Source organism: Catharus ustulatus, chromosome 18 (genome assembly GCF_009819885.2).
Source record: "Catharus ustulatus isolate bCatUst1 chromosome 18, bCatUst1.pri.v2, whole genome shotgun sequence".
In the NCBI taxonomy this organism is placed as follows: domain Eukaryota; kingdom Metazoa; phylum Chordata; class Aves; order Passeriformes; family Turdidae; genus Catharus; species Catharus ustulatus.
In genome coordinates this window covers 9,993,377-10,018,022 of record NC_046238.1, presented here as the reverse complement: position 1 = coordinate 10,018,022, position 24,646 = coordinate 9,993,377, and the positions used below count along the sequence as shown (strand labels likewise).

The 24,646-nt window shown below is 41.7% G+C and overlaps 1 protein-coding gene across 2 annotated transcripts in view; it reads left to right on the top strand.

The window, feature by feature from the left end:
* Positions 1 to 20,681: 20,681 nt before the first annotated feature.
* The window catches only part of TAOK3 (TAO kinase 3), a 41,713-nt gene continuing 37,748 nt past the window's right edge, over positions 20,682 to 24,646 (top strand). For both annotated transcript variants that reach the window (XM_033075507.2, XM_033075506.2), the window contains exons 1-3: positions 20,682 to 20,767; positions 21,940 to 22,150; positions 24,292 to 24,363. In XM_033075507.2, coding sequence (XP_032931398.1) covers positions 22,031 to 22,150; positions 24,292 to 24,363 — 192 coding nt within the window. In that variant the 5' untranslated portion in view covers positions 20,682 to 20,767; positions 21,940 to 22,030. The remainder of the gene's footprint in view (positions 20,768 to 21,939; positions 22,151 to 24,291; positions 24,364 to 24,646) is intronic.

Genomic DNA, 24,646 nt, shown 5'->3' with positions numbered 1-24,646 from the left:
TGGCTATTTTTATCTTCAGAATACCTCATTTTGGATGTGAATTTTAGTTTTTTCTTGTTAATCAGAGTGTTCGGTAAATTAAGCTTTCAGTTACTGTTTTAAAGAGGGTTTTTTCATACCAAAAAGCACTAAACACATGACTTATTCTCCCTAGTTTTATTCATTATAGATTTTAAGGTTTTTTTTAAACCTCCAAAACTGCAGGACTGGGTGTGATGCATTTCCCAAGTGTCTCTGTCTGCTGTTGGATTTTGCAGCTGTGCATCTGTGGGTAAGGATGGAGGCATAGTAGGATCTATAGGGAGAAGTGAGGCTCTATAGATCAGCCTGTTTCTCCAGCTTAATTAAAGAAAAAAAAAAGGAAAAAGAGTGGATCTGATTTTGTTCCCTCCTTGTAAAAACATGCAGCAGTAAGGACTTTTTCCTGGGTTGGAGAGGCAGAAGACAGCCTCAGTTTCCATCAGTGTTTTCCAGTCATTTGCTGTAACAGTGATTCACTTCTGTTCAGTTGTTCATCCTGGCCTGAGGTGAGACATATAGAATGTTTCTATTTTAAGCTCTTCAGCATAATGGATGAATAAACTCACCCTTCTTATGCTGGTTTTTGCCACAGTGGGTGAGCTTTCCTTCCTGGGATCTCTGTTGTGCTGCACTGGCCTAAAATACTCGTCCTCTGAAAGGTCTTGGTGTGCTGTCAACACCGGTGGAAGAAAATGTTCTGACCATTTTGCTTCAGGGTTGCTGATCTTAAACTGCAGTGTTAAAAATAACAAGTTTTCTGAAGGCACACAGTGATGTTTTCCTGGCTCCCTGCCTCTTTCCCCCCATACTGATGTGATTAAATGCCACCAAAATTCAGCAATGCTTAGGTCAAGTGCCTACCATGTTCATTTGCTGCAGCATTAATAGTGGTTATTCCAGCTTTATCAAAGAAAATTAAGGATGTTTTCATAAATTGAACTCTTCTGCTTACCACAGTAAGTACCTCACAAGCAGTTTATGTACCAGGGCATAGAGTTTTGAGATTATTTTTGTGCTACTTTAGACTGTCTCATGCTGACTCAGTGTGGCTGTAAAAGGGTGAAGTCTTGTGATCTAGAGCAAATGTTTTTTTTTTCTGCTGGGAGAACAGGTGTATCAGTTTTTCTCTAACACTTTTTATTTTGATCTTGAAGGATCTGCTTTTCCCAAATACCATTTCACTCACTGAACTTTGGGATCAGTCTGTCTTTGCCAGCATTGATGGTGGCCCTTTCACATTTTCTGTTTAAGAAGCTGCAGTGAAGTCTAGAGTGTCTGGTCTGAAATCAGATAGACCTGGTGGCAAATGCTTTCAATTATGGGTACAATAAATCCACGCTGGAAGGAAGGACAGGGCAAAAAGGCATTTCCAGGCTGATTGTGGCAGAAGTACCTTTAACCATCTGAACTCCTTGTAGCTTTCCCAGGATCCTTCTAGAGTCATCTGGGCATATTCCACTGTTTTCAGAAGCAGCTTTAAAATTTTATCCTCCCTCCTAAATTAGATGCCAAATGATGCATTTACTGAATTGAATCAGGAAACTTCTGTTGGTTCAAATGGAAAACTGCCAAATTTATCTGCTGAGATGTGGAACTCAGAGCAGGTAGTTAAAGAGCTCTGCTGCCTGTGTTGGGACTGCCTTAAACCCAGATCCCAAACCACACCAGAACACAAATCAGATTTTGCTGTGGAATTCGTTTGAAAAGCTTTTGCTGGCTATTTAATTTTAATGATGATCTATTTTAATTTGCTGTCAAAAACGTGCTTCAAATGAATACAATTCACTTCTCTTTATGTTCTGGTCATCTTGTTCCTTGTCCTTAAAGTGCTTGGGCTCTGTGTGTCCCTGGCTGGGGAGATAGTGCAGCCTTTAGAAGGACAGCCTGCTTTTCTGTGCAGCCTTTAAAATCTCTCAGGGTTGTTGGGTGTTTGCCTTGGGTTACCCTTTGAGATTTACAGGGTGGTTTGTGTTTGTTTTGACTGTTACTTTATCTCACTTTCTCAGTAAGTCCAGTCTCTTCTGGCCATGAGTGATAGGAGGGGAGGATGAGGAAGTTCTGGGAGCCTGTGTTTGGAATGCTGCACTTCAGGGTGCATGCTTGGATTCTTTGCCTTAGCCTTTGTGTTAGTTCTGTGATTGAAAGAGCTGTAAAGGTACTGTGATGATGGAAATGAATGAAATGGTTAAATGTCTTAATCATTCACATGTGAAATGTCCTTTCTGCTTGTACTTCCCTTGGTGTTCTTGTGTATTGGCTAATCTGTGGTGACAAAACACTCTTTGTCCTGCCCTTGCACAGCCAAGCACCTTCCTCAGCTCATTTATTAATTTTTAAGCTTGATATTGACATTTCACTTCCAGGTTTGGAAGCTGTTTTACACTGCAGGCCCAGGTGTCAGTGGTCATATTTACAGTGTAGTGGTTGGTTCCTATCCCATGGCAGGCTGGGATACGCATGCTGTGGGAATTATCTTCCTGAATAACACACAGCAGTGAGGGACATGAAATGAATGGGTTTTAAAACACAACATGAAAATGGCAGTGCTCCCATTCAGGTCTTTCCCAGAGCTATGAATGATGCAGTGCTGAGAGCTGGTGGTCTGTACATTGAAGGATTCATGCAGATGTACTGCTGGGATAGGTTGCTGGTTTTTTAAGAAGCGTTTTGAATCTATACATGTTCTGTGTGTGTATTGTGGGGTAGCTGAATCCTCTGTGAAAAAAAGCATTTGAAATCTACTTACTCATCCAGTGCCAGCACAGGTAAAATCTTGGGGTCCTCCTTTATCCAGGCTGGGTGGGTGCCAAGGTGCAATGTAGGGTTCCTGTGAGTGTAATTCAGGCTGTGCAGTGCTGTGCTGAGAACTGAGCTCCTTCTGCATCCCAGCAGGGCCCCTCAGGGATGCTGTGCTTCCTGGGCACTGGCAGCAGAACTCAAATTGGGGCAGCCAGGTCATTGCATGGATTCTGCAGATTTTCCTGAGGTGGAGCTTCTGGCCATGACTGACCTCGTGTGCCCAGCAGTTATTGCTTGGAGACACTCTGGATCTTAAACCTTGGTTTGGAAAATCAGTTCTTGCAGTTCTTGGGAGCAGCAGTGCTGTGCTTGTCTCCATCAAACAGTTAAACTTCTTAGAAGGCACAGTTTTAATCTTTATGGAGAAGGAAATGGGGGTGTTGCAAGCACACCTTATATAATGCACATAATTACTGCCATTACCCACACTTGTCACACCAACTCCTGGGCATGCAGCTTCCCCAGAAAGGTGACACATGACAAAAGTGTTATGGCCATTTTGCTGAGCAGGTTTCCTGCCCATGAGCTGCTCTTCAGACTCCCAGAGATCTCTGACAAATCTGGTTTGGTTTGTGTTTCAGTAGTGCTTCCTGTAGCAAAACTTCAAATGCACGAGGGCAAACAGAGGCCATTGTGTGCACAGGCCTGCTATGCTCCTTCCTGCTGCTGCAGGGGGTTTGGATTTGTGTTTTTGGGAAAACAGGAGGGACCTGGGGATGGAGTACACTTGTGAACATAAAATTGTGGTTATAATATTCAGATTTTGTCTTTATCTCCTCTGTATAGCACTGATTGCAGAAATAGGACATATATTAATATAGTTGTGTTGACATCTGTGGATTCTGCTTTGGTATTGGATGAGTGCTGCTGTGCAGTTGAAGGCCATATGATATCTGAAAAGGAAGAAATTCTGATAAAATTGATACTCTCCTTCAGAACTGAAACCAGCTATGGATTCCTGCAGCCTGGTCTGTGCCTTACTTTATTGCTGCCAACCACAGTGATTTGATACTTTGGAACAAACACTTAATTTAGTGTAAATACTTCCAAAGAGTTCCAGCTTTACTTTACATCCAGTGTTTCCTGAAAAGCCCCTAACCAGAAACCTTCTGAACAAAATTCAGTGTCTGGGGAAAAGAATAATTTTGATGCTGGCAAGGGGTGCTGGGGAAAACTGTGTGTATTAGTAGTTCTCTTTGTCCTTATTGAAATACTACTGCTAATTTATTATAATAACATGACAGACTATTCAAATGGGGTGCCACATTAAGCTAAACTAGGTGGAAATATATATTTAAGTATATATAATATATTTATATATTCATGCTTGGAGAAATTCATTGTCAGTATAAATATTGCAGATAAGTGGGTGGTCTCACAATTCACCAAAATTTTTGTCTTGAGAGCTAAAGACTGGTCTGGGGTTGCAGAGGGAACCTGCATGAGTATGAGGAGTCATTTTCAGTAAAACCAAACTCTCACTTCTGGATTTATCCCTTTTTTGGGATAGCAAATATTTTTTTATCCTCAAACCCAGGTCTTGTGACCCTTTTTGCAGTCCCTTCCTTGGTGACAATTAGTGAATCTTGTTCTGTGTCCATGGTCTTGTGTAAGCAGATACCCTTCCAGTGGCTGCTTTGTGGTGGATTTGTTTTAGGCTGTCTCCATTGATGAATGAGGATGTGACTTTCAGGTATTCAAAAGTGAGATGGAATTTCTCTTCTGTCCTACTGGATTTTTATCAAGAGTCCTGGTAATTCAAGAAGGCCATGGTGTACTCTCTGAAGGTAAGACTGCTGGTGTTTGGTAATTCTAGGAGCCCCAGGCCTTATCTGGAAGGGTTATTAGTTGGCTGCTTGCACACAAATGTCTGAGCTCTCGTCAGATTAGAAGTCAAACCCAAAAATGTGTCTTTAGCTTGAAATACATAACCAGTGCTCCAAAACCATGTGAATCTTCATCACAGTCCTACATCCACTCACTTTCTTTGTAGCTGTTTTGATCATGGACTAAAAATATTTGCAATTGATCAAAACAGTATAAAATAACTTCCTACGTTTGGCTGGGACCTTGATTTTTTTTTTTTTTTTTTTGCCTAGCAAAAGACTCAGTACCTGCTAAGTAAGAACTAGTTCTGTGTTGTCAGTGAGGTTGTGTTCATTCCTTAGAGGCCATCTGGTAAGCATCTTAAAATCCAAATTATTCTGGCTTACCTCAAGCCTCAGGTAAGTTTAAATTTTGCACATCCCAGTGCCTCTGTTACAGTGGTAATTTGTTTGGAAGTGAGAGGTGGACATGACCAGGATGCTTTTAAGTTCAGGGTTTACTCCAGAGGCCACTCTAGAGGCAGCAGCTGCTCTGGCTGTGTCCTTGGAGAGGCTTTTGTGGGGCTGTCACACGTCTGAGTGAGGGGACAGCGACAGATCCAGCTGTTGGCAGAGTGAACACCAAGCATCTCTGATTTGGAACATCTGGGGATGCAGGAAGCAGCAGGGCTGTTGAAAATGAGGCATTTCTAGTCTGATGTTGTGAAGTCAGAAGGTGAGAGAGTTTGGTCCTCTGTAGTTTTGTCTAAAACAAGGTGCAGGGGGAGAGTTGAGATTATTTAAAGTTTTGGGGAGGGACAAATGTGGTAAGAGATTATAAGAATTAGTGATGCAGCACTTGAAAATGGAGGCAAGTGCTGTGGGGTGTTGCTTTGTTGAATATTTACTTCCCTTCTTCAAAATGTCCTCAAATTCCTGCAAATTATTTAAATTAGTTTCTCTTCTTCCATACTCTTCTGACCTTTAATGTTTGTTGGCAAAATTTACATTGCATTCAAACGAAACTGGGGAATATTTTCCCAAAACAATCTTTCGAATTGTAATCTCTTATTTGAAATCTGCAGTGAATGTGTTAAATATAATGTAAGTTTATTGATAGAAGTTATTTCTTCTCGTTTGTGTGGGTGTTATATACAGTCACATCAGTGTTTCAATCACTGGCTGTCTGACTGGTTCCTAGAAAATACAGGGGAATTTCCTACCATGACTCATCTTGGAAGTAGCAGATGTTACACACTCTCAAGCTGTGTATGGTAACTCTGGAGCCTCAATAAATTTAATTGAGTGTTGGGGACACAAAAATATATTGGATTACTGTAATGATTGCACTCTGCTACTATTTATCCCTTTTTAATGAGGATGCTTAAACAAAATATTTATAAAGGTGATGGTGCTTTCTTCCCTTTCTGTCCTGTGGCACTGCTGTGAAAACATGTTTCTGCTTTGAAATTTCAGTTTTACCCTGCTGTCACTGGGGGGAGGTGACTCTATTTTTAGTACTTTATAATTCTGAGAAACCTTCCTCATATATTTTCCTTTTTTTTTTCTTTTTTTTTTCTTTTTACACTCTTGAAGGTGACCCCTGAGCCACATGTCACTCACAAGCAGTTCCAGTCCCTTAGCAGCAGCAGATTGTGTAGCTGGCAGTGGGTCTGTGCTCCTGGGGAGTTGCTGGGTACCTGCTGGTCCCAGATACTGAAATGAGCCTGGGAATGCTGTGCCATGGCCAGCAGGCTCACAGGAGCCTCTGGAGGGTGTGGTACAGAGCAGGTTTGCATTCAGTGGGGTCACACTGGATGTGGAGCAGCACAAGGAGGATGGGATCAATCACATCTAGAGCTGTGCCATAGGGATGTCCAGCATGCTGGATTTGAACAGACAGGGAGGTGCTGGGGGTGCCTGGCATGGAGCACAGCTCCCTCCTGCCATGGAGGAGGCAGGAGGGTGGAGGAGGAGAGGGCAGAGGTGGTTTGAAGGGATATGGAAGGGAGTGGCTCTCCTGCAAGCTGAACGTGCCAGATGAGATACCCAGCTCTGCCTTGTGGAGTCTTGGATCAGTTCTCATTTCAGCATTATCCAAATAAACCCAACCTGCTGCTTCAGCAGCTGATGTGCCTGTTCCTTTCCATGTGGAAGTCTGGATTCCCACGCAGGGATCTTGCCTGGAGGCAGCCCCAGAGTGTCAGTGGAGTGCTGTCATGTCCAGACCACTTCAAATCCAAGAGATCCTCGTGGCTTGCCCTTTTCCATAGCTAAGTGAGGGCTGGCTTGCTGAGAGTAAAATGTAAAGCATTGGGAAGCAGTGGAATGCCAGGCTGTTGGTGTACAGGGCTCTGTGGGATGCCCTTACCCACCTCCTTTGTGTAGAAGCTGTAAGACCATCTCATGCTTGAGGAATATTCTCTGAATTCCTTCCTTTGGCTGCCCAGGATGTGTGGTGTTTATCTTCCTGATGTGTATTGTCAGGTTGCTGGTGTTGGGAGCTAATCTGGAAGTGAACAGAAAAACGCTGGCTGGGATTCTCAGCCCTGGATTTTGGGTGGCAGTTCCTCTGTTCAGAAAAATGAAATGGGAAATTTGTGCCTTATCTTCTGGTGCATGCAGTGAAATATCTGAGGAAGGATGGAATGACATTGTTACCTGAGGTTTTCCTGGGAGAAGGGCGAGTCTTTAAGTGCTTCTCTTACTCTGGATCATGCTGAGCAGTGGAATTGCAGAAATTGCAGAAATGGGCTTTTGCTCTGGTGGCACTGGAGCGAGCAGCAGCTCTCAGAAGCAAACTGCAGCCTTGCCTAGGCCAGGGAGCCAGTTCTGCAAAGCCAGGCTCAGCTGGTGGTTCCCAGCCCCAGCCTGGGGTAGGTGGGACAGGGAAAAGAGGAAGCCTGGAGCTGAACCTTGCTGAGCTGCACTTCCCTAGAGAGCGAGATGAGGAGAGGCAGTTCCTCTGCTGGCCTCATCTATGATTCATGGACAGTTTAAGCACAGTATAGGCTTGCTCTAACCTCGCTGTGCTCCTCATGTTCTCTTTTTGCTTCTCACCAAAGACACGTGCAGCTGAGTTTTTCCAACAGCATCATCTCAAATGGTTGAAAGCTTCCCTGCTTGAGTTTGCAAGATAAATTTTGTGGTTATTTCTGATATTTATTTTTTTCCAAAGTCACATAATACTTAAATTTGGCTGGGTTAGTAGTATTCAGTTCTGGTGTGTGTTGTTTGTATACAAATATTCAGGGTTTTTCCCCCATAGTAACCCTTTTGAAAGTGTTGATTCTTTTCAGCATTATAAAGAAAAAAATCACCAAAACGTATAGTTATTTAAGGCAAAGTTCTAGCAGAAGAGTTCAGTGCAGCTTTCCCTGAAGGCTTTCCCTCCTTGGAGGCAACAGCTTTAAAATTATGTCTGTAAAACTCAGGGTAGCTCTTCTAAGACCATTTGTGTTGTCATAGTAGATTTAGTTATACATTTGTACTAAGGATTGATTAGTTAGGAAGACTCATAAAGGAGTTTTTTCCCCCACTTTTCCTGTCTGGAGTATCCTTTTCTAGGAGCCTAGAGGTTCCTCTACAGTAATGACCCTGATCCAGGTGACTTTCTGAAGTCCCCTGAGCTCCTTCAGAATTTTGGGCTGATATGACCATAAAGTAAAAGACTGAATTTATTAGTTAATAGTAGAATTTTTCATTCCTTTGATTAGTGCCAATATGCCTCAGTCTGCAGAAAAACATATTTCATTCATAGAGTGTCCCAGAACAAAATAATGAGCCCTGCAATTGAGAAGCTGTCCCCAACTAAAAATATTCCACATTTAGATGATGGGATTGGAGTCTTTCATAGTTTTACTCCAAATCTCCCCTTAGGTTCATTATGCCTTGGATGCTGAATCCATAAAATAAGGCTGTTAATAAGTACACAAGGCACACCAAGTAGTGCTGGAGACTTTCAAAACCTGCTAATTCCTTGATTTATTCATAAAGCAGGGAGCATAACTCTTGAAAATTTGATCAGATGCCAGTTCCTTCAGTAGCCACTCGATCCAGAAACCTTTTTATAGCTGTGCTAACATCTCTGAGGACTGTTAGGCTTAATTAATGTTTAAGACTCTTGTACAGAACATGTCATGAAAAGAGAAACTCTTCTGAGGGAGCGTGGGGAGGCAGGAGGGAATTTGGCTTTGGGGAATGAGAAGGCAAAGGATGTACCAGAATCTGAGTTGAGGAAATTTGTGTCTATTCTCTCACTGAAAAAAAAAAAAAACCCTTTCTGTGTTTTTTAGAGAATTACTGTTATTTGGGGTATTGAATTGACAGGTGTGTATTTAGAATCCTTCACATGGATTTTTTTGTAGATATTTAAAAGCAATTTTGGGTTATAAAAGCACATAATGGCCTTATTTAAAGTATATATCTGTCACAAAAAAGCGTATTTTCTGTGGTATGAGGATGGCTAAGCCTGATAAATTGCTTCTGAAAATGTTCACTATCAGGCAAAACACTTTAATTTCTCCCATCTGCAAAACCAAATAATATTTATATTCTCTGAAGGGTCAAGTGAGGGGACCATTTCTCTGGGAAACTGAACATCTTTTTCCTGTACATAAACTTGTTATGGATCCAAAAATAAGTATTTTCTCATGAGCACTGACGTCTCCCTGCAGAAATACCTTCAGAACTATGCAGAATACCATCAAACAGCAGAAAACCTTTATCCTGTGGGCATGTCTGGGGCTACAATGGGGTTGGGTGATATTCTTTATCAGGAGAAAATTGGCTTCATCTGTTGACATCTTGCTTAACAAAGGTATCAAACCTCGTTTCCCTGTTCTTTTTCCTCAACACACACTTCTCCAAAATCTAAGTTATGAAAGGTAAATTGAAAAGAAACTGTAATCAAAGGTAGGAGTGGTTGAAGAGATGTTAGTGTATTTTTAACAGGGGAAAAAAAAAAGTTGAATTATTTCAGAATTTGCCTTTAATGCTGTGAAGGGTGTATTTTTGTGGTTTAGAACCCTATACCTCACATAATTACATTTTTAGAGGAACTTCAGCTGAGTATCCACTCCCCCCTAAGCAGGTGAGGCTCACATCATGTACTGAGGGGAGAAAGCAGTGTGGGAAAACAGGAGATTTATCCAGCCCTGCTGCTGGGGAAGGATTCAGTCTGTCTTAATAGAAAGCAGAGCTGGAACAGACTGACGTAAATAACTGATATTTTTCTGATTTAAGTCCAACCACATTGCCTGCAGGGGAAAACACTGTTGGCAGAGGCATTCCTGGTGATGAAAGCTTTACTGTAGCAGTTAAGATTAGTTGTCTTTAGACAAAAACCTCATGTTTTATTTAATCTCCATTCAGGCTTTTTTTAATCCCCTGGTTAAAAAGGTAACAAGTAGGGCATCAAGATGATATCAGTGAATGAACTATAGATGTTTTATTCAGCAAAAAGACCATTTTGGTTTCTCTTAGAAAAGTTTAATTGCTTAATTGCATGAGATTTAAGATTACAATACTGAAATTCTACTACAGCCTTCAAAGCCTGCTTTGTTTAGCATTGCTTTCAAGGCAAGGTTTGCAGGAAAAAAATGTGCTGGAGCATTTTTTTAATAGAAAATGGGGAATTTCTGTCAAAAGTCAGGACTGAAAATCAAGGATGCCCAGCCTTATCTGGTGGTCTTGAGTTCTGGGTTTTTCCTCTGCAAAAAACAGCCTTGTACAGCAGAGGATGTAAATAAACACTTGTGTAACCAGGGCTTTGCTCACACAGTCATGGAGCTATTTTATCTCAATATCTGTCCAAATAAACAAAGCTTTAAGTGGTCAAGTGATGCCCAAACATCTCTCTCTGGGCTTTAGCTGCTCAAGTGGCTCTGAGAAAGTTGTTTAGATCAAATTAAGAAATTGTGGAACACTGGGATGCTTCATGGCAATATTTGTAATGTTTTAACTCTGGCCATGGTCAAATGTAGTTGTTTGTCAGTGGGGATCAGTCCTGAGCAGCCTTGGTGGTGACAGGATCCAGGAGATGCTGCTTGAGGTTTGATCAGTGTTTTATCTACAGTAACCATACTTCAAGTGGCTCTGATTCCCAGAACATCCTTAGAATCAGTCTGACAGTTCCAAAGAACCCTAGAAAGTATAACTGGAATTTGTCTGTTAGATGAAAACAAATCTACAGAGAGGAAAAAGAGTTTTTTTCCTCTCCTTGCTACAGAAATTTGCCACAGAAATATGGAACAGATCAAGAGTTTTTATCCATTATCTTCAGCTGTCACTCTAGATGTTGGAATGCACTGAAGTGCCATATCAAATGGAACTATAGTACTTGGCAAGGGTGATTTCTTACCAGGAACAATAAATCTGGCTTGAAAGAGGTTTTTTGTTACTTGTCAGGGTAACAACAGGTTTGGAGTTGGATGGTTTGAAGGAAAGAAATGAGAAAAGTGAGGAGGGAATGTGCTGGATTGCTGTGGGACTCTGCCAGGGATTTACTCTGGAATTCTGGATGGAGAGAGTAAATTCTGCAGTAAATCCACAGGGAAATGGTGTGTGGTGCCCTGGTGTGTGATTGAGGGGTGCTGAGCTGCATCTCCTCAGGCATGGGGACAAACCCCAGAGCTGCTGCTGGGATCTGCCTTGCTCCACGAGGGCTCCTCACTGAAGTGAAATTTTTCTGTTTTCCACTGCACCTGAGCCTTGCACTCACTATTGCAAAGGGGTGAATTGATGCACTGAGAAGTTTTTGTTGCTATAATGAGAATAGAAACATGTAATATTTAATGTCTATCCATACTTTTGGCCACAGCTTCTTGTCATTGCATTTATCCCCATGCTCCATTTGCCCATTTTTGACTGCCTCTGCCTGCTGAGCAGATGTTTCCAGAGAGCTGTCTGCAGCAACCCCCAGGTCTTTTCCCTGTGTGGTTACAATTAATTTAAAATTCAGCAATGTGTAGAGTAGCTGAAAATATTACTGCTGCTGTCTGTTAGCCTATTTTTGTACCAAATACATTTTACCAGCCCCTGTTCTGCTGCTGAGATCTCTCAGGTCTGAGTCACTCAAGGTGGACCTGTGTGTGTTTTTAACATAATGATTGATCATCTCTGCTATGAACTGATGTTGTCTACAAGTTAAGTGACCAAAACCCTTTTGGTGGTGCTAATTCAATGTACACAAATCTGTGTCATTACTCCAGCAGCCATCTCAAAAATAGAAAACTGCTCAATGGCTTTTTTGGTAGCAATTCAAAATAGTAAATTACCATTAGAGCAAAAATAAAGCTCAGTCATATCTTAGAGCAATCTCCACATGGTTCTTCCTGTGGAGTGTTTGCCAATAAGCCTGAATTTTTGTTAGCCACTGAACACACATTCCAACATCAGCTGCCAGTTCCTTGGCTTCTCATGCAGAAATAGAGATGTTTGTAAATTATGATGGCTTTTCATTTTGCTTTGCTATCCTTTTCATTGTATTTTCTTGTTTTAATGATGTCTCTGACCTGAATTTCCCTTGCCTGTCCCCCCTGCCCTCAAATGCCATGAGTGTCCATCACTGCCACCCACAGAAGCTCCTGTTGTCCCCACAGCTCCCCTCCCAGACGCTGTCACTTGGTATTTTTGTGCAGTGATCTGATGAGGTTTGAGGACTTGACACAGGAGCTGTGAGGAATTTGACCCTCCCCTCCTGATGGCATCCTTTCCTGGGCTCTGTGAGCCTTCAGGTGTCTCCATCAGTGACCAGAAAACTGGATTGAAGCTTTGGTAATGTTTTCTCCAGCTGATAGCCGTGGTGTCTTTTGCAGCCTCCGTTTTTCATTTTTTGGGAATTCCAGCAGCCAGAACTGCACTCAGTGTTTGTGCTAAAAGCTTTTCTAGTTGGTTGGAAGAGAACTGCTGCTCATCTGATTATGTTCATATCATAGCAAATTGCACTGCTGAAGTAGCTCATAAAATACTCAGTTTCCATGGTGATCTACCTTCCACTTTTCCTAAAAGGACCCACTAGGTCCTGGGAGACAGACTCCACTTTCTTTGCCTGTGAGAAGATTAGTCACATCCCTTATATTCCCCTTAGTTCTGCCTTGTTTTCTATACACCAAGTAATTTGAGTTTACTGATCTTTTTTTTCTCCTCTCTAACATTCTGAAATATTAAATCTCAGCACATTAAAGCTCATCTGAGGATGTCCCTGTGCACAAGGGTGCAGCTGAAACTTGTGTTCAGAATTCCGAGTGGAAAGATGAAATTTAAGCATAGATTATTTAAAATGAGAATTAAAGTCAGTTAAAACGGTGTAGTGATTCTTCAGTGCTGCAATGCTAATTTAAAAAATAGAGAAGGAAGAACTTTCTTCTTGTCCCTGCCTCTGCCACCCTCCCTTTGGTAGAACCAAAACTCCATTTGCCTGAAGAAGGCTCTGACTTGAGCTGCAATGTTAAGTTCATTTTACACATCTGATTCCAGTGCTCAGTGAAGCAAATTTTTGTTTGCCTTCCAGTTCTAATTTAAAATTGTAGTTTTTCTGCATTAAAGCAGCATTAATGGCCTTTTCTGACCTAATGAAACCCAAGATGACAAAACTTAAGGCTGAAATCACAGACTTGGACCTCTCAGTTATCCCATTATTGAAAGAGTCTCTGGATGCTCTCTATTCTCATATAATGGGAATAATGACATGGTGTGGTGGCTGTAATTTCAGTCTTAACTCAGAATTTTTTTATCTGCTAAAGCAAAACAGTTGTTTCAGTTTAGAATTCTGCAGGATTTTGGTTTGGTTGTTTTGTTCTTTTGGTTTTGTTGGGTTTTTTTGTGGGTGTTTTTGTTTGTTTTTTGTATTCTTATTTAGATTTACTCTGGAAATTGTAATTGATATATTTGACAATATATTAAAGTTTTTCTTCCTTATTTTTTCTTAATTTTATTTTTTAATTTTCTTTCCCTCCCCCCAATCATGTGTGATCCCCATTGAAGGGAGGCATTCATTATTCCCAGTTATAGCCCTGAAAACTGGCATTGTTCACTGTGGGTTTTCTTTCTATCCCGTCAGTCTCTGTCATGCTGTATTGTGGCAGGAAAAAATCTATTTATTACTATCTATTAATTGATTATTAATCTATTTATCACTATCTATTAATAGATTACTATCTACTAATCTATTACTTTCTTAACCAGGATACTTTGGTATTTTCATGATAACTATCATGCACTTGAGGGTTTGTCATGAAGGTGTTAAAATAGTCCTGAAGAAGAGGGATCCATGAGGGGGCTGTCTTAAAAGTACATTTGATGGCTGATAGGGCAAACTTGGAGTTTTTGTGAATAAAAGCAGCACGTGATCTTTCTTCTGTCCAGACTTTCAGCCATCCAGTGCTCTCCTCATAGAGGATAAACACTCCTCTTGGACATGGTTATTAGATCATAATAAGGAGATTTTGGATGTTAACCACTCACATTTTTCTCTATCCATGGCTCTTGTTAATGGCTATAAAAATTGTGGATTATAAAAGAATAAACTTAGAAAGCCAGTGGATAAGTCATGTAATATTAATGACTGATACTTCCTTGGCTGGTACCTGCTAGACTAAATCTATCATCCTTTAATAATAGTAATATTCCCATGTGAAATGGAGTTTTTGGGGTTTTCCCAAATAACCTTTTTCTCCTTTAACCCCACTCCTGAAGCAACCTTTGGCACCTGAACGAAGCAGGTGTAGCCATTTCTGGTGATAGCAGCATGGAACAAATTCCTGTTATTTATGCTAATGGTTGCAGTTGTGCCTATAAATAGGCCAGGAGCAGAGCTGGGTGTGCTGGAGCCACTGGGGCAGGCAGAGCAGAAGGGATAAACTGAAGCTGCCCAAAAGGCTGGTTCCTAAAGTGTTATCTCAGGCTGGCACAGAGCAGGAAGGAAGGAGGGCAGAAAGGAGAAGTTGTAGCAGGGAGAGATTCAGGGGGCAGAGAAAGGGGGAAGTGTGACACAGTGAAAAGGAGGTGTCTTGGGGGACATTTAGTGTGGAATTGTGGAAAGCCAGGTTGGGAATGTTGTGGAATTGTGTTGGGGTGCTGTGGCTTTCTCTGCTTGATAAACCAGCAGCAGCACGAGGTCAGGATGAGAAACCTTTCATGGAGAGGAGGAACAGCATACACAGCCCTGTGCAACTCCCCTTCTGTAAAACTGATTTTTGGGGCTGTTTTATTAACAATCAGTCATGGTGAAGATTCCTGGATCTTCTTAGAATCATGAAGAACATGTTTCACACATGTCCCTTCAAAGAGAAGAAAAAAGTTGAAACCCTATAATTTGGTTTGTTGTGAGAGTTGTTCTCACCCTGTGTGAGCAGGGAATGGTTTTTCTTTTCCTCCTTCATGCACAGTCTGCATCTGTTCCCTTCCTTTGTGGAAGGACCTCCTGCATGATTCCTTCTGGCTGCTTTTACTGTGATGCAGCTTCCAGAAAATCAGCACCTGAGTTTACGTTTTCTTGCACAAAGAGAATAAACAGGAATTTTAAATAGAAAACTCCTTTTTCAAAGTCAGCTAATGTTATGACAAAATCCATGTAGCTACACAGGACTGGCTGCCCTGCACTTACATAATGAAATCACATTTAGCCCCAAATGGCCTCACAGGCTTTTCTTACATAAATCTGTCCATGTGCCTCTCCTAAAACACACCTTTTGCTTGACTAGCATGCAGTAACTATCCAGTAACACAATTACATGTTTACCTCAGGTAAGTAAATCTAACAGTCCCTACAGTTTCTGGCTTTAAGGGACAAATCAAAAGTTGGGCCACTAAGTCATTATAAGGAAACTACAAAGAATTTTGTTGTGTTCAGAGTTATTGTGGCAGTCACTTCCAGGAAAACTTGAGGTGGAGAGGAGGTTTCAGCCTTGTTTGCTATTTAAATGACGTGGTGGCTACTGTGATGGCTTCAGTGTCCCCCATGGGGATCCTGCAGCTCTGAGTTGTAATGCAGGTGAGTAGGAGCAGCTCAGATCTCACTCTGGACACACTGGAAAGCTCTGGAAATGGATTTGTCAGTTTATGAGGTTTTTTGTTTTATTTTTCTTGATTATGTGAAGGTCAGAATATAAACCCCTTTTTAAAAGTACCTAAAAATAGCTTTAAACCACAAAATGCATCCAGCTCTTTGGAAGCCATTACATTAATAGGTAGGAAACTCTGAGTGTGCTGATGCCTCTTGAGGCTTTCACAAAAAATCCAATGACTTATTTGTGCCTCTGAGTAGCACACACAGCATAATACTCATCAATTTATAATGGTCTGGAGTTTTAAGCAACATGGTGAAGAGCCTGATAAAAACACTAAAGAGAAGGGAAAAAAATGATGAAAATAGGGAGGCAATTTTCTCAATTTCATGACCCATCTGTGATGCTTTTTAGAGATGTTTTGGTGAGAAGATCTGATGAAATTAGTATTTCTGTGTATGATGCTATTTGGGCTTATGTATGTTAGGGTTTAAAATGATTCATGGATCTTTCCTCCCTTCCAGATGTACTGCTGAATTATTTGAAGTGTGCCATGATGAAATATTATGAAATGTTGTTACTGGGAGCAGGAAGCATTTTTTCTTCCCTTTATTTTTAATTAGGCATGGTTTATTTCATGACTGAAAGTGTTGAATCTTGTTAAAATAAACCTGAGAAACTCTAAAAATGCTCTCTAGATTTTATGGTAAAATACAGGGTTCTAATCCAAGACATGTTAATTACCTTAAACTTAACAAGGGCATACATAACTTCATCAAATTGTTTAAATTCAACAGGAAAACTATTAGGAAGCTACACCTAGTGCCTCTTGCTTTTTCATTGCATATCTGTTGTGAGAATGATGCTGTTTGGGTTTTAAACTGAAGCCCAGGCTGCGCCCCATGATTTTGGGTAGCTGTGATTATACGTATTTAGCAAAGCAGTGGAATTCCAGAGCACAACTGGGACTATTCCTTTGGGGAGGGCTGGCCTGTGGCTTGATTTCAAACTTGTTGAAACATTCCTGATGACTAAAACTGATTGTTTCTTGACTTTAAGCCTTCTGATTTATTTTTTTTAAGTTGTTTAAAAATAAGGTTGTCTTATTTTAATTTTTTTAATGAGTTTATTGTCTTTTGCTGCATAAATAGTGGTTGTAGGGGATTATAAATTGAATGTTTCCTTTAAAACAACCGCTCTTCATCAGGAAAAAAAAGCTGTTTTGGTGAAGCTATTTATCTCCAACAAGCCCTGCAAGTTATTAGCTGGATTTCATACCCCAGGGGCAGCGTGCAGCGATGGCCTGGGTCAGAACAGTTGTGATTCAGGGTTTTATTAGCATGAGTAATGTGTGAACTCCACATGACCTGATGCACACGCGAGCTCTGGACAGCCCTGAACCCTGAGCACAGCGCTGGGATGGAATTCCAGGTGCACTGCAGAACCTGCCACTCCAAAGGGAAATTGCTGCACTTCCCTGCAGGAGCTGGAGGTGGGGAACAGCTGTGCCTGCACCCAGATGTTTGTGGGAGTGGTGTGGGCATTGCCTTGGGTGTTCTGGGAGGTTCTCCCTTGGAAAAGGAGCTGCAGAGGTGTTGGAGGAGCTGCTACACCGGTGTGGTTCTGTTGATGTTGTCCAGCTTTGCTGGCAGACTGTGTCCTCATTCCCTGATCCTGCTCTTCCTGCTGTGTGCCCTCAGGACACGCTGCCCTGGGATCTGCAGAGCCCCAAATGTTCAGGAATATGTGTCTGTCCTGCTGAAGGTCACTGCATACCTTCTGTTCCCCTTCCATACCCAGTGAATCATTTTGCTTCAGAGAAATCTGAGAGAAAGACCTGAGAGGACTTGCTGCTTCTAGAGCAGAGTGAAATCTATCCTCAGTGTCTTGGAATTGGTGGTTAATTCAAGCAAACAAAGGCTGTAGTGGAGGTGGTTTTTTGTATGTAGCTTGAGTTTCTGTGCCAGGTATGTGAATCTGACTGGTTTAAGCATTAAATGAGTGAAGTGCCTGGAAAAAAACACATCTGTGGTGCTCACTTACATCAAGTGAGCTGGGAAAGTAATTCTTAATAATCAAAGAAATGACACTAAGCAGCTTAAAATGTGGAGGTTCCAGAGTGTTCTCCAAAAAGCTTCTCTAATATAATGGGCTGTTCATCCAAGGCTGTGGTCTTCATGTGAGGAATCAGCCCAGGATGAAGTGTTTGTGTTTGGCCTGGCCAGCCAGCCAGATGTACCAGTTAAAGGGAAGGGGAAGAGCTCCAGCCTCTTAAAAACAACACAAAACCAGCCCAAATCAAACCAACAAAAACCGTGTCAGTTTGTGGGTGAGGACTGCAGGGGAGCTTGACCACCTTCCTTTCTTCAGGCTCAAAAGGTTTCTTACTCAGGACAGTTACCAGCTGAATTGATCTCCAAGTTTCCTTCTTTATGTTGTATTCCACTTTTGGAAAGACTGAAGTGGTGAAATGGGGCTCTGTGCTGGCCATTCTTGGGAAAATAATTCTGGTGTGAATTTATTCCCCTCAAAATAGGCATCTAAAAATGGGTGCATGAGCCATGTCATGTTGCTCCTCCTCTGAGTGGAATCTGCTGCTGGTCCACCCTGTTTCCTGTAGTTTGTTTTTCTGCATGGAGTGGAAAACTTTGTCCTTGTTTTGGGAAGTACCCTGGTGTAGTTAGGAACTAAAATTAATTTTATGTGTTTCTGGGCACATTTGAAACAGCCTATGGTGCTGTGAGATGCAATTCATACTGTTTTCACAAGCCACACACTTTGAGTTCTCAAGTTTATCTTATTGACACAATGTTAGATCCATAGATTGTTTGGAAATTTCAGTAGTTTAGCTCCTTTTAAAAATGCTTCCAGTTGTGTTTTGTTGTTTATATTCAGGTCAAGGCGTTTTCTGTTGTTATTAATTCAGTACCTGGAAGTTGTAAGTGGTAGGAGAGAACCTTTGTGCAGACACCTGTAGCAAAAGCAGTTAATTCATGGTTTTTAAATGAGAGGATTGCTCAGCATTGAGGAAACTGCTGTCTGAACAAAATGCTGATCTCCCAAACCCTGAAAATCTTGAGTCACTTGTCACTCCCCTAAGTCACTGCCAGTGTGATTAATGATATTTCCTTTTGAGGTCTTCAGGACATGCAGAGTCTCAAATGCTGCTTTACAAGGATAAAAAACAGAAATCAGGCTTCTAATAGAAATTGTTCCTTGGTATATTAATTCAGCACTTTGAAAAGAACCTGCTCAAATTTGCCATACTTTGACCTTAATTTTTTTCTGCTAATCAACTCTTCTCAACTCTTGATTTAAACCATTTCTATTTCAGTCTCCATGTGTCTAGAGGAGAGTTGTGATGTTACGGATTTGTGAGCTTGCCAGCCAAGTGGAAGTGGTGTGATGTGTACCTGTGGTGTTTTCCACTGTCCAAGACCCAAACTGTGGCTCTGGTGCTGTGCTGTGTCAGTGCAGAGAGCTCTCAGTGTTTGTGGGATCACTCTCTGATCATGTTCAATCCACAGGACTCAGGTTGCTGCTGCTGACTTTCCAACATAATTTTTTTGATATTCATTACTTGGCAATAATAGTCCTGAGCAGATTTACTGAGATTTACTTGCCTCACTACTCATGTCTGCCCTAATTGGGAAATGACATTATTACTTAGAGCTTAACTCTAAATATTGACATTTAGCCTCCCATTTTAAATGCACAGGCTTTCTTTATGGCAGACAGGTTTATTTGACTGGAGATAGATAAATTGTTTTCTCCATCAGTTTGTTTTCATTTTTTTAAAGCCAGATGGATTTTTCTGTTGGCTGAAGAATGCCAGACCTGAAATACTGCATTCTTTGCCCTGTCTGCAGGGCTGTAGTAAATATAGCACCTTTGGGTGAGGCCAATCAGCTGAAAATGAATAATCATTTCATTCATCTGGCTTTTGTTTATACTTGAGATTTTTTTTTTAAAAGCAAAACATTGCAGAACCTTTTTTTTGTGCTCTTCAAATAGCCTTTTAACAGCTCAATACTATTGGCCTGTGTTGAGATAAAGTAACAAAAATAACATTTTTGGTAATGCTGGCTATTAGCAGGAGGATTTTTGCTCATTTATTTTTTCTCTAATAAAGGAGAGCATGAGTTAGTGTGTCATTAAATCAGGTGCCTAATAATTCAGATTTTGGCAATGTAACTATTGCACTATGCTTAACTTGGAAGCATTTCTGCTGTGCCTGTAGCTCCATGATAACATTTTCCATGAGATCAGGCTGATTCCCCAGCTCTCCCTGTGTCCCCCTCCCCTGAGGGGACAGCAGTGGCTCTCTGGGGGTGTTCCCACACCCATGGGAGAGGGTGGCAGCACTGGGTGACATCCCTCACTGTGCCCTGATTGCAGCTGGTGGGGCTCACTGGCTGGCACTCCTTTTCCATATTTGCATTGCTCATACTCTCCCTGGTGGAATTTACTCATTTACTAATGCCAGGACTTTCCCTGGAACCTTGTGTGTCAGCAGGTAGAGCACAGTCAAGTGAGGAATTTAGCCTCCTTGGATTCTCACTGAATCCTGGCATGGTTTGGGTTGGAAGGGACCTCAAAGCCCATCCAGTTCCACTGCCCTGCCATGGCCAGGGACACCTTCCACTATCCCAGGTTGCTCCAAGCCCCATCCAGCCTGGCCTTGGACACTTCCAGGGATGGGGATTTTTTCTGATCTTTATCCTTTTTATATATTATCTAAAAAACAGGGACTGAGAGGGAGCATCCTGTGCCCTAGCAAGCTTAAGAGTCTTTATAAAAGCCAGAGAACTTGGCATTTGACCCCTTTTCCTGGTTTTCTGTCCTCCAGTGATAAATGGTCCAAGGGCTTTGGAGGACAGGAAGTTTTATCCTCACCTACAGACACCATTAGCATACTCAGCCAGTTCTCCTTGTGCTTTCCAGTGGAGCCCTGTGGTCACTGGGTGTGGTGGGTTTGTGTGTTAAAATAAGGTGTAAAACTTAAAACTCATTTTTCTAAATACAGTTCCTTGTTTTTCTTTGCAGAGTGGGAGAGTCTGGAGGGCTGGGAGCACAGGACAATGCTGCTGGAAGGAATGTGAGCCACAGAGCATGGTTGGTGCCACATTGATCCAGGTGGGCTCCTCTCACTGCACCTCTGCTTGCTCCATCACTGACCCTGAGCCTGTCTCAGCACCAGCCCAAAATTCTGCTTTCATCCACAATCCAAAACCTTCTAAAGCCTTTTGTGTGTGGGTTTCAGTTATAAATTTACCTGATTGTTCCATTCCAGCTGGTCTCCCATGAGATGTTGCCCTGGTTTATATCATGGCATAGGCTGAAGGTTCTGGTGTGTTGGCAGGAGAATGTTGTGCACAGACAGGCTGTGGCCTCAGTAAATGAGGTGCTGAACCACAGGTGTGAAGTGGCTCTGAGAATTGCTCCAGATTGATAGAAACTCCTCCAGGTGACCCAGCTGCAGCTCCTCTGCTGCATTTCACAAGGCAAAAGCAGATGGGTAAAGGCTCCTATCAATGCTTTGTATACCAGATTTAATGAGTCAATGCAGAATTTTCAAGATGTTTTGTTAAGAAATGGAAACTTCCTGATACTAGGATGTTTCTTCCTTTTTTTTTTTTTCCTTCCCACATTACTAAAATTTTGAGGATGAACACTGAAAGTCTTCATATAGATGCAGCTCAGTGCTGTGCTAAAAGATGATGTTAAGGAGGCAAAGATCTGCCTTACAGGATGGAGTTTAGGATTTTTCAAAAGCAATTCCATGTGCTGGGAGTGATCACAATCCAGCAGCACTGGCTGTCACGCAGCTCTGAGTAAATAAACAGAGAAATAACAATTACATGGCTGCAAAGTGTTGCTGTGGAATAGCAGCTGACTTTTCCACCAGCACCAGCTGGCAGTTGGGAGTAGAGAAACAAAGCAAACAGCCCAGGAAAGTAGGAGGAACAACAGAGAGAGTCTAAAAACTGACACATCGGGAGCCCGCGTGAAGAATAACAAACTCCTGTCACAGGATGTTTTGCATAGCAACAGGACTCTTGAATTCAAGTGGACTTCAGTGTCACTGCAGCACTTGCTTCCTGTGTGAGATAAAGAGCTGTTGTGTCCTGAATGCATTTTAATCTCTCTATCTAAATAGCACTAATAATGAAAAAGAATTAGCTGGGGGGAGGAAGCAATGGTGAAACCTATTGCTGCTGGAAGTGTTTCCTCTCATTTTGCTGTCAGAGAAGTGTGAACAGCAACACGTGCAAGGGAAACAGATTAAAGGTGAACCTTCCCAGCAGGTGCTGAGAGCTGTCTGCACACGGCTTTGTCCATGAAGGAAGAAATTGGCTGGGACTTGAGAGCACAGAGCAGTTGCTAACACGCTTCAACATGCGCAAAGGGGTGCCAAAGGACCCAGAAATAGCTGACCTGTTCTACAAAGATGATCCTGAGGAAATCTTCGTGGGCTTGCATGAAATTGGACATGGAAGTTTTGGAGCAGTTTACTTTGTAAGTAGAGTTCTTTCTTTTTTTTGGTGTTCAGAATTGTTTCAAGTGATGTTTTGGAGGCTTTTGAGCATTTGTAGAAGAAGAAAAACTCGAAGTTCCTTGAGTTTTCAGTGCTTTGTGTACATTGGTTTTGTGAAAACACATCTCAAAAATCAGTGTTTCCAAACCACTCCTGATCTCTTTAATGTTCCAGCTGTATTTATATAATCTTAATAGTTCACCCAACTGTCCAGGTCAAGTGTATGGTCTTCTGTGCTGTTTGGTGCTGAAAGTTGAATTTAAACAGCTGAAAATTAATTTGCCGAACTGGAATGTCAAGATGCTTGGAAATCACTGCAAATTCCTTTATAGCAAAAGCAAAGAGAGAGTCCTCAGAGTAATGGGAATTCAAGCAGGAAGGATGTATGGCATTCATTGATACAGGCAAGAGAATTTAATCTGGAAATGAGAAAAATGGTGCTTTTACAGTTGGTATCAAACAAAACCAAATCCTAAGTACTGTAATTGGAAATAATTATAATCCAGTTGGCATTAGTGAGACTGAAATAGAATCAATTTTTAACAAATCAGTTAAAGCTAAATTAAAGCTGCTTGGAGCCATGGTCAGCCACTCAGGAGGATCAGGTTCACTGGAACTGGGTTTCTGAATATCAGACTTTAAAGTATTAAGATTAGATCCCTCTCACTGGCCATAGGTAGCATGAGTTATTGTAAGCATTCCAATTCACTGTTTGGAGTTGTGTGAAGTGATGGAGGTGTTGGTGGAACTGTTGTAAGGAGAGGAACCTTAAATGTTACCTCATCCAAGTATTTCATGTGTGTTTTGAGGGATGACAATATAATTCCACAAGGCATCATCTCAAACAGGCCCCAAACTGCTTCAGCAAGTGGCTGTTCCCAAGTGTGCTCACACAGCCCTGGGAGTTGTCAGCCAGGAGCATCCCAAGCTCTGGGTGCAGCCACAAGTTCCCCACAGCTCTGGGAAGGTGGCAGTGTGTCCTTCAGTGACAAATCCCAGCAGGAAGGACAGGTACCATGGTCAGGGGGAGCTACTTGGAATTAATGTGACAGGCAGAAAAGAAACATTAATACATCTGAGTAAAACACTCTTGATCTTCTCTGTGCTGAGTCAGGGTGGCAAGTGGTGGGGAAGGTTTTTGTCTTTTCCCAGAGTTACTCATTTTCAACTTTCTCTGTCTCATTTGAGGAGTTTGTGCTCTGAGGGGCCTGTGTCACCTCCCTTCAGTAATTCCTGTTCTCCACTGGTTTTACTCAATACAGTTTTTCTTTGAAGTCCCCACATGCCTCAAAAAAATGTCATTAGTTAATACTTGAAAGGAGGATTTACCACATTTAGCTCCTATTATAGTTTAAGCTTTTAACTGTCACTAATTTTTTTTGTCCCAAAAAAGGTTGGAGGTACAGAGATTTCAGTAACTGTTTTAAGACCAAAAACTTGATGTTTTTTACCCTTAACATGCAGAAATGAGGACAGTGCCAGTCCAGGCAAGGAGACATCTCTCCAAAGCTGAGTTTCTAGCCTTCAGTTACCATCCCTACATCATCCAGGCTGCAGAAAAGGAGAATTTTGATGGCTGTATCATGGCAAAACTAAGATCAAGTGCAGTGAAAGGAAAGCTTTTCAATTTAGATAAATTCCAGGTGGAATCATGTTCTTGATGCTGGAAATTAAAATAGCTATTTAAGACTGTCAGTGCTGTATGGAGTTTTTGGAGGAGGTCATGGAGATTTTGATACACCTCTTTATTTTTTTCTTGGGCAAACATTTTGCCAAAGGTTCATCTAAAACTGTTTCTACTGCAATTCTGATTAAACTGTATTTTGAGGGTTCTCAGTAGGTGTATTTTTGGGCTTTTTACATATCTGTAGAGAAGTAGCACAAAATCTGGGGGAGGAACATGGATATGGACAGAAAAAATCAGGGGAAAATGTCCTAATAGTTGTGTGGTAAATCTTATCCTGAGGAAGATGTCTCTGAGGTATAGGAGCTTGCAAGGGTATAAGAGAAAAAAACCTGCATTTGCCACAGGCACAGCTCATTCTGTGGGGAGGGGGAGGAAAATGAAACTTTTCTCAATCTATTTCTTGCTGTTTTCAATGTTTCTCTTTCCTTACTCCAGGCTACGAATTCCCACACTAATGAGGTGGTGGCAGTCAAGAAGATGTCCTACAGTGGAAAGCAAACGAATGAGGTGAGAGGAATAAAAGCAAATTGTGCATTCAGGAGCTGTGGCAGCTCCAGTGGAAATCTGAGCGGGAAAATGAGCTGCAGCTCTGGTCTGACCCCAACAGAACAGCTTCTAATGCAGGAGCTGCTGCTCCCTTCCATGGGAATCCTGGAGGTCTGGGGAGAGAAAATGACTTTATGCAGATTTGGACAAACAGTTCAGTTTAAGGAATGAGTGGGGATTCAGAATGCCTGGATGGGGCTTGGTTCAGAAATCATTTTATTAAAAGAAATAAAGTGTGTGTTAA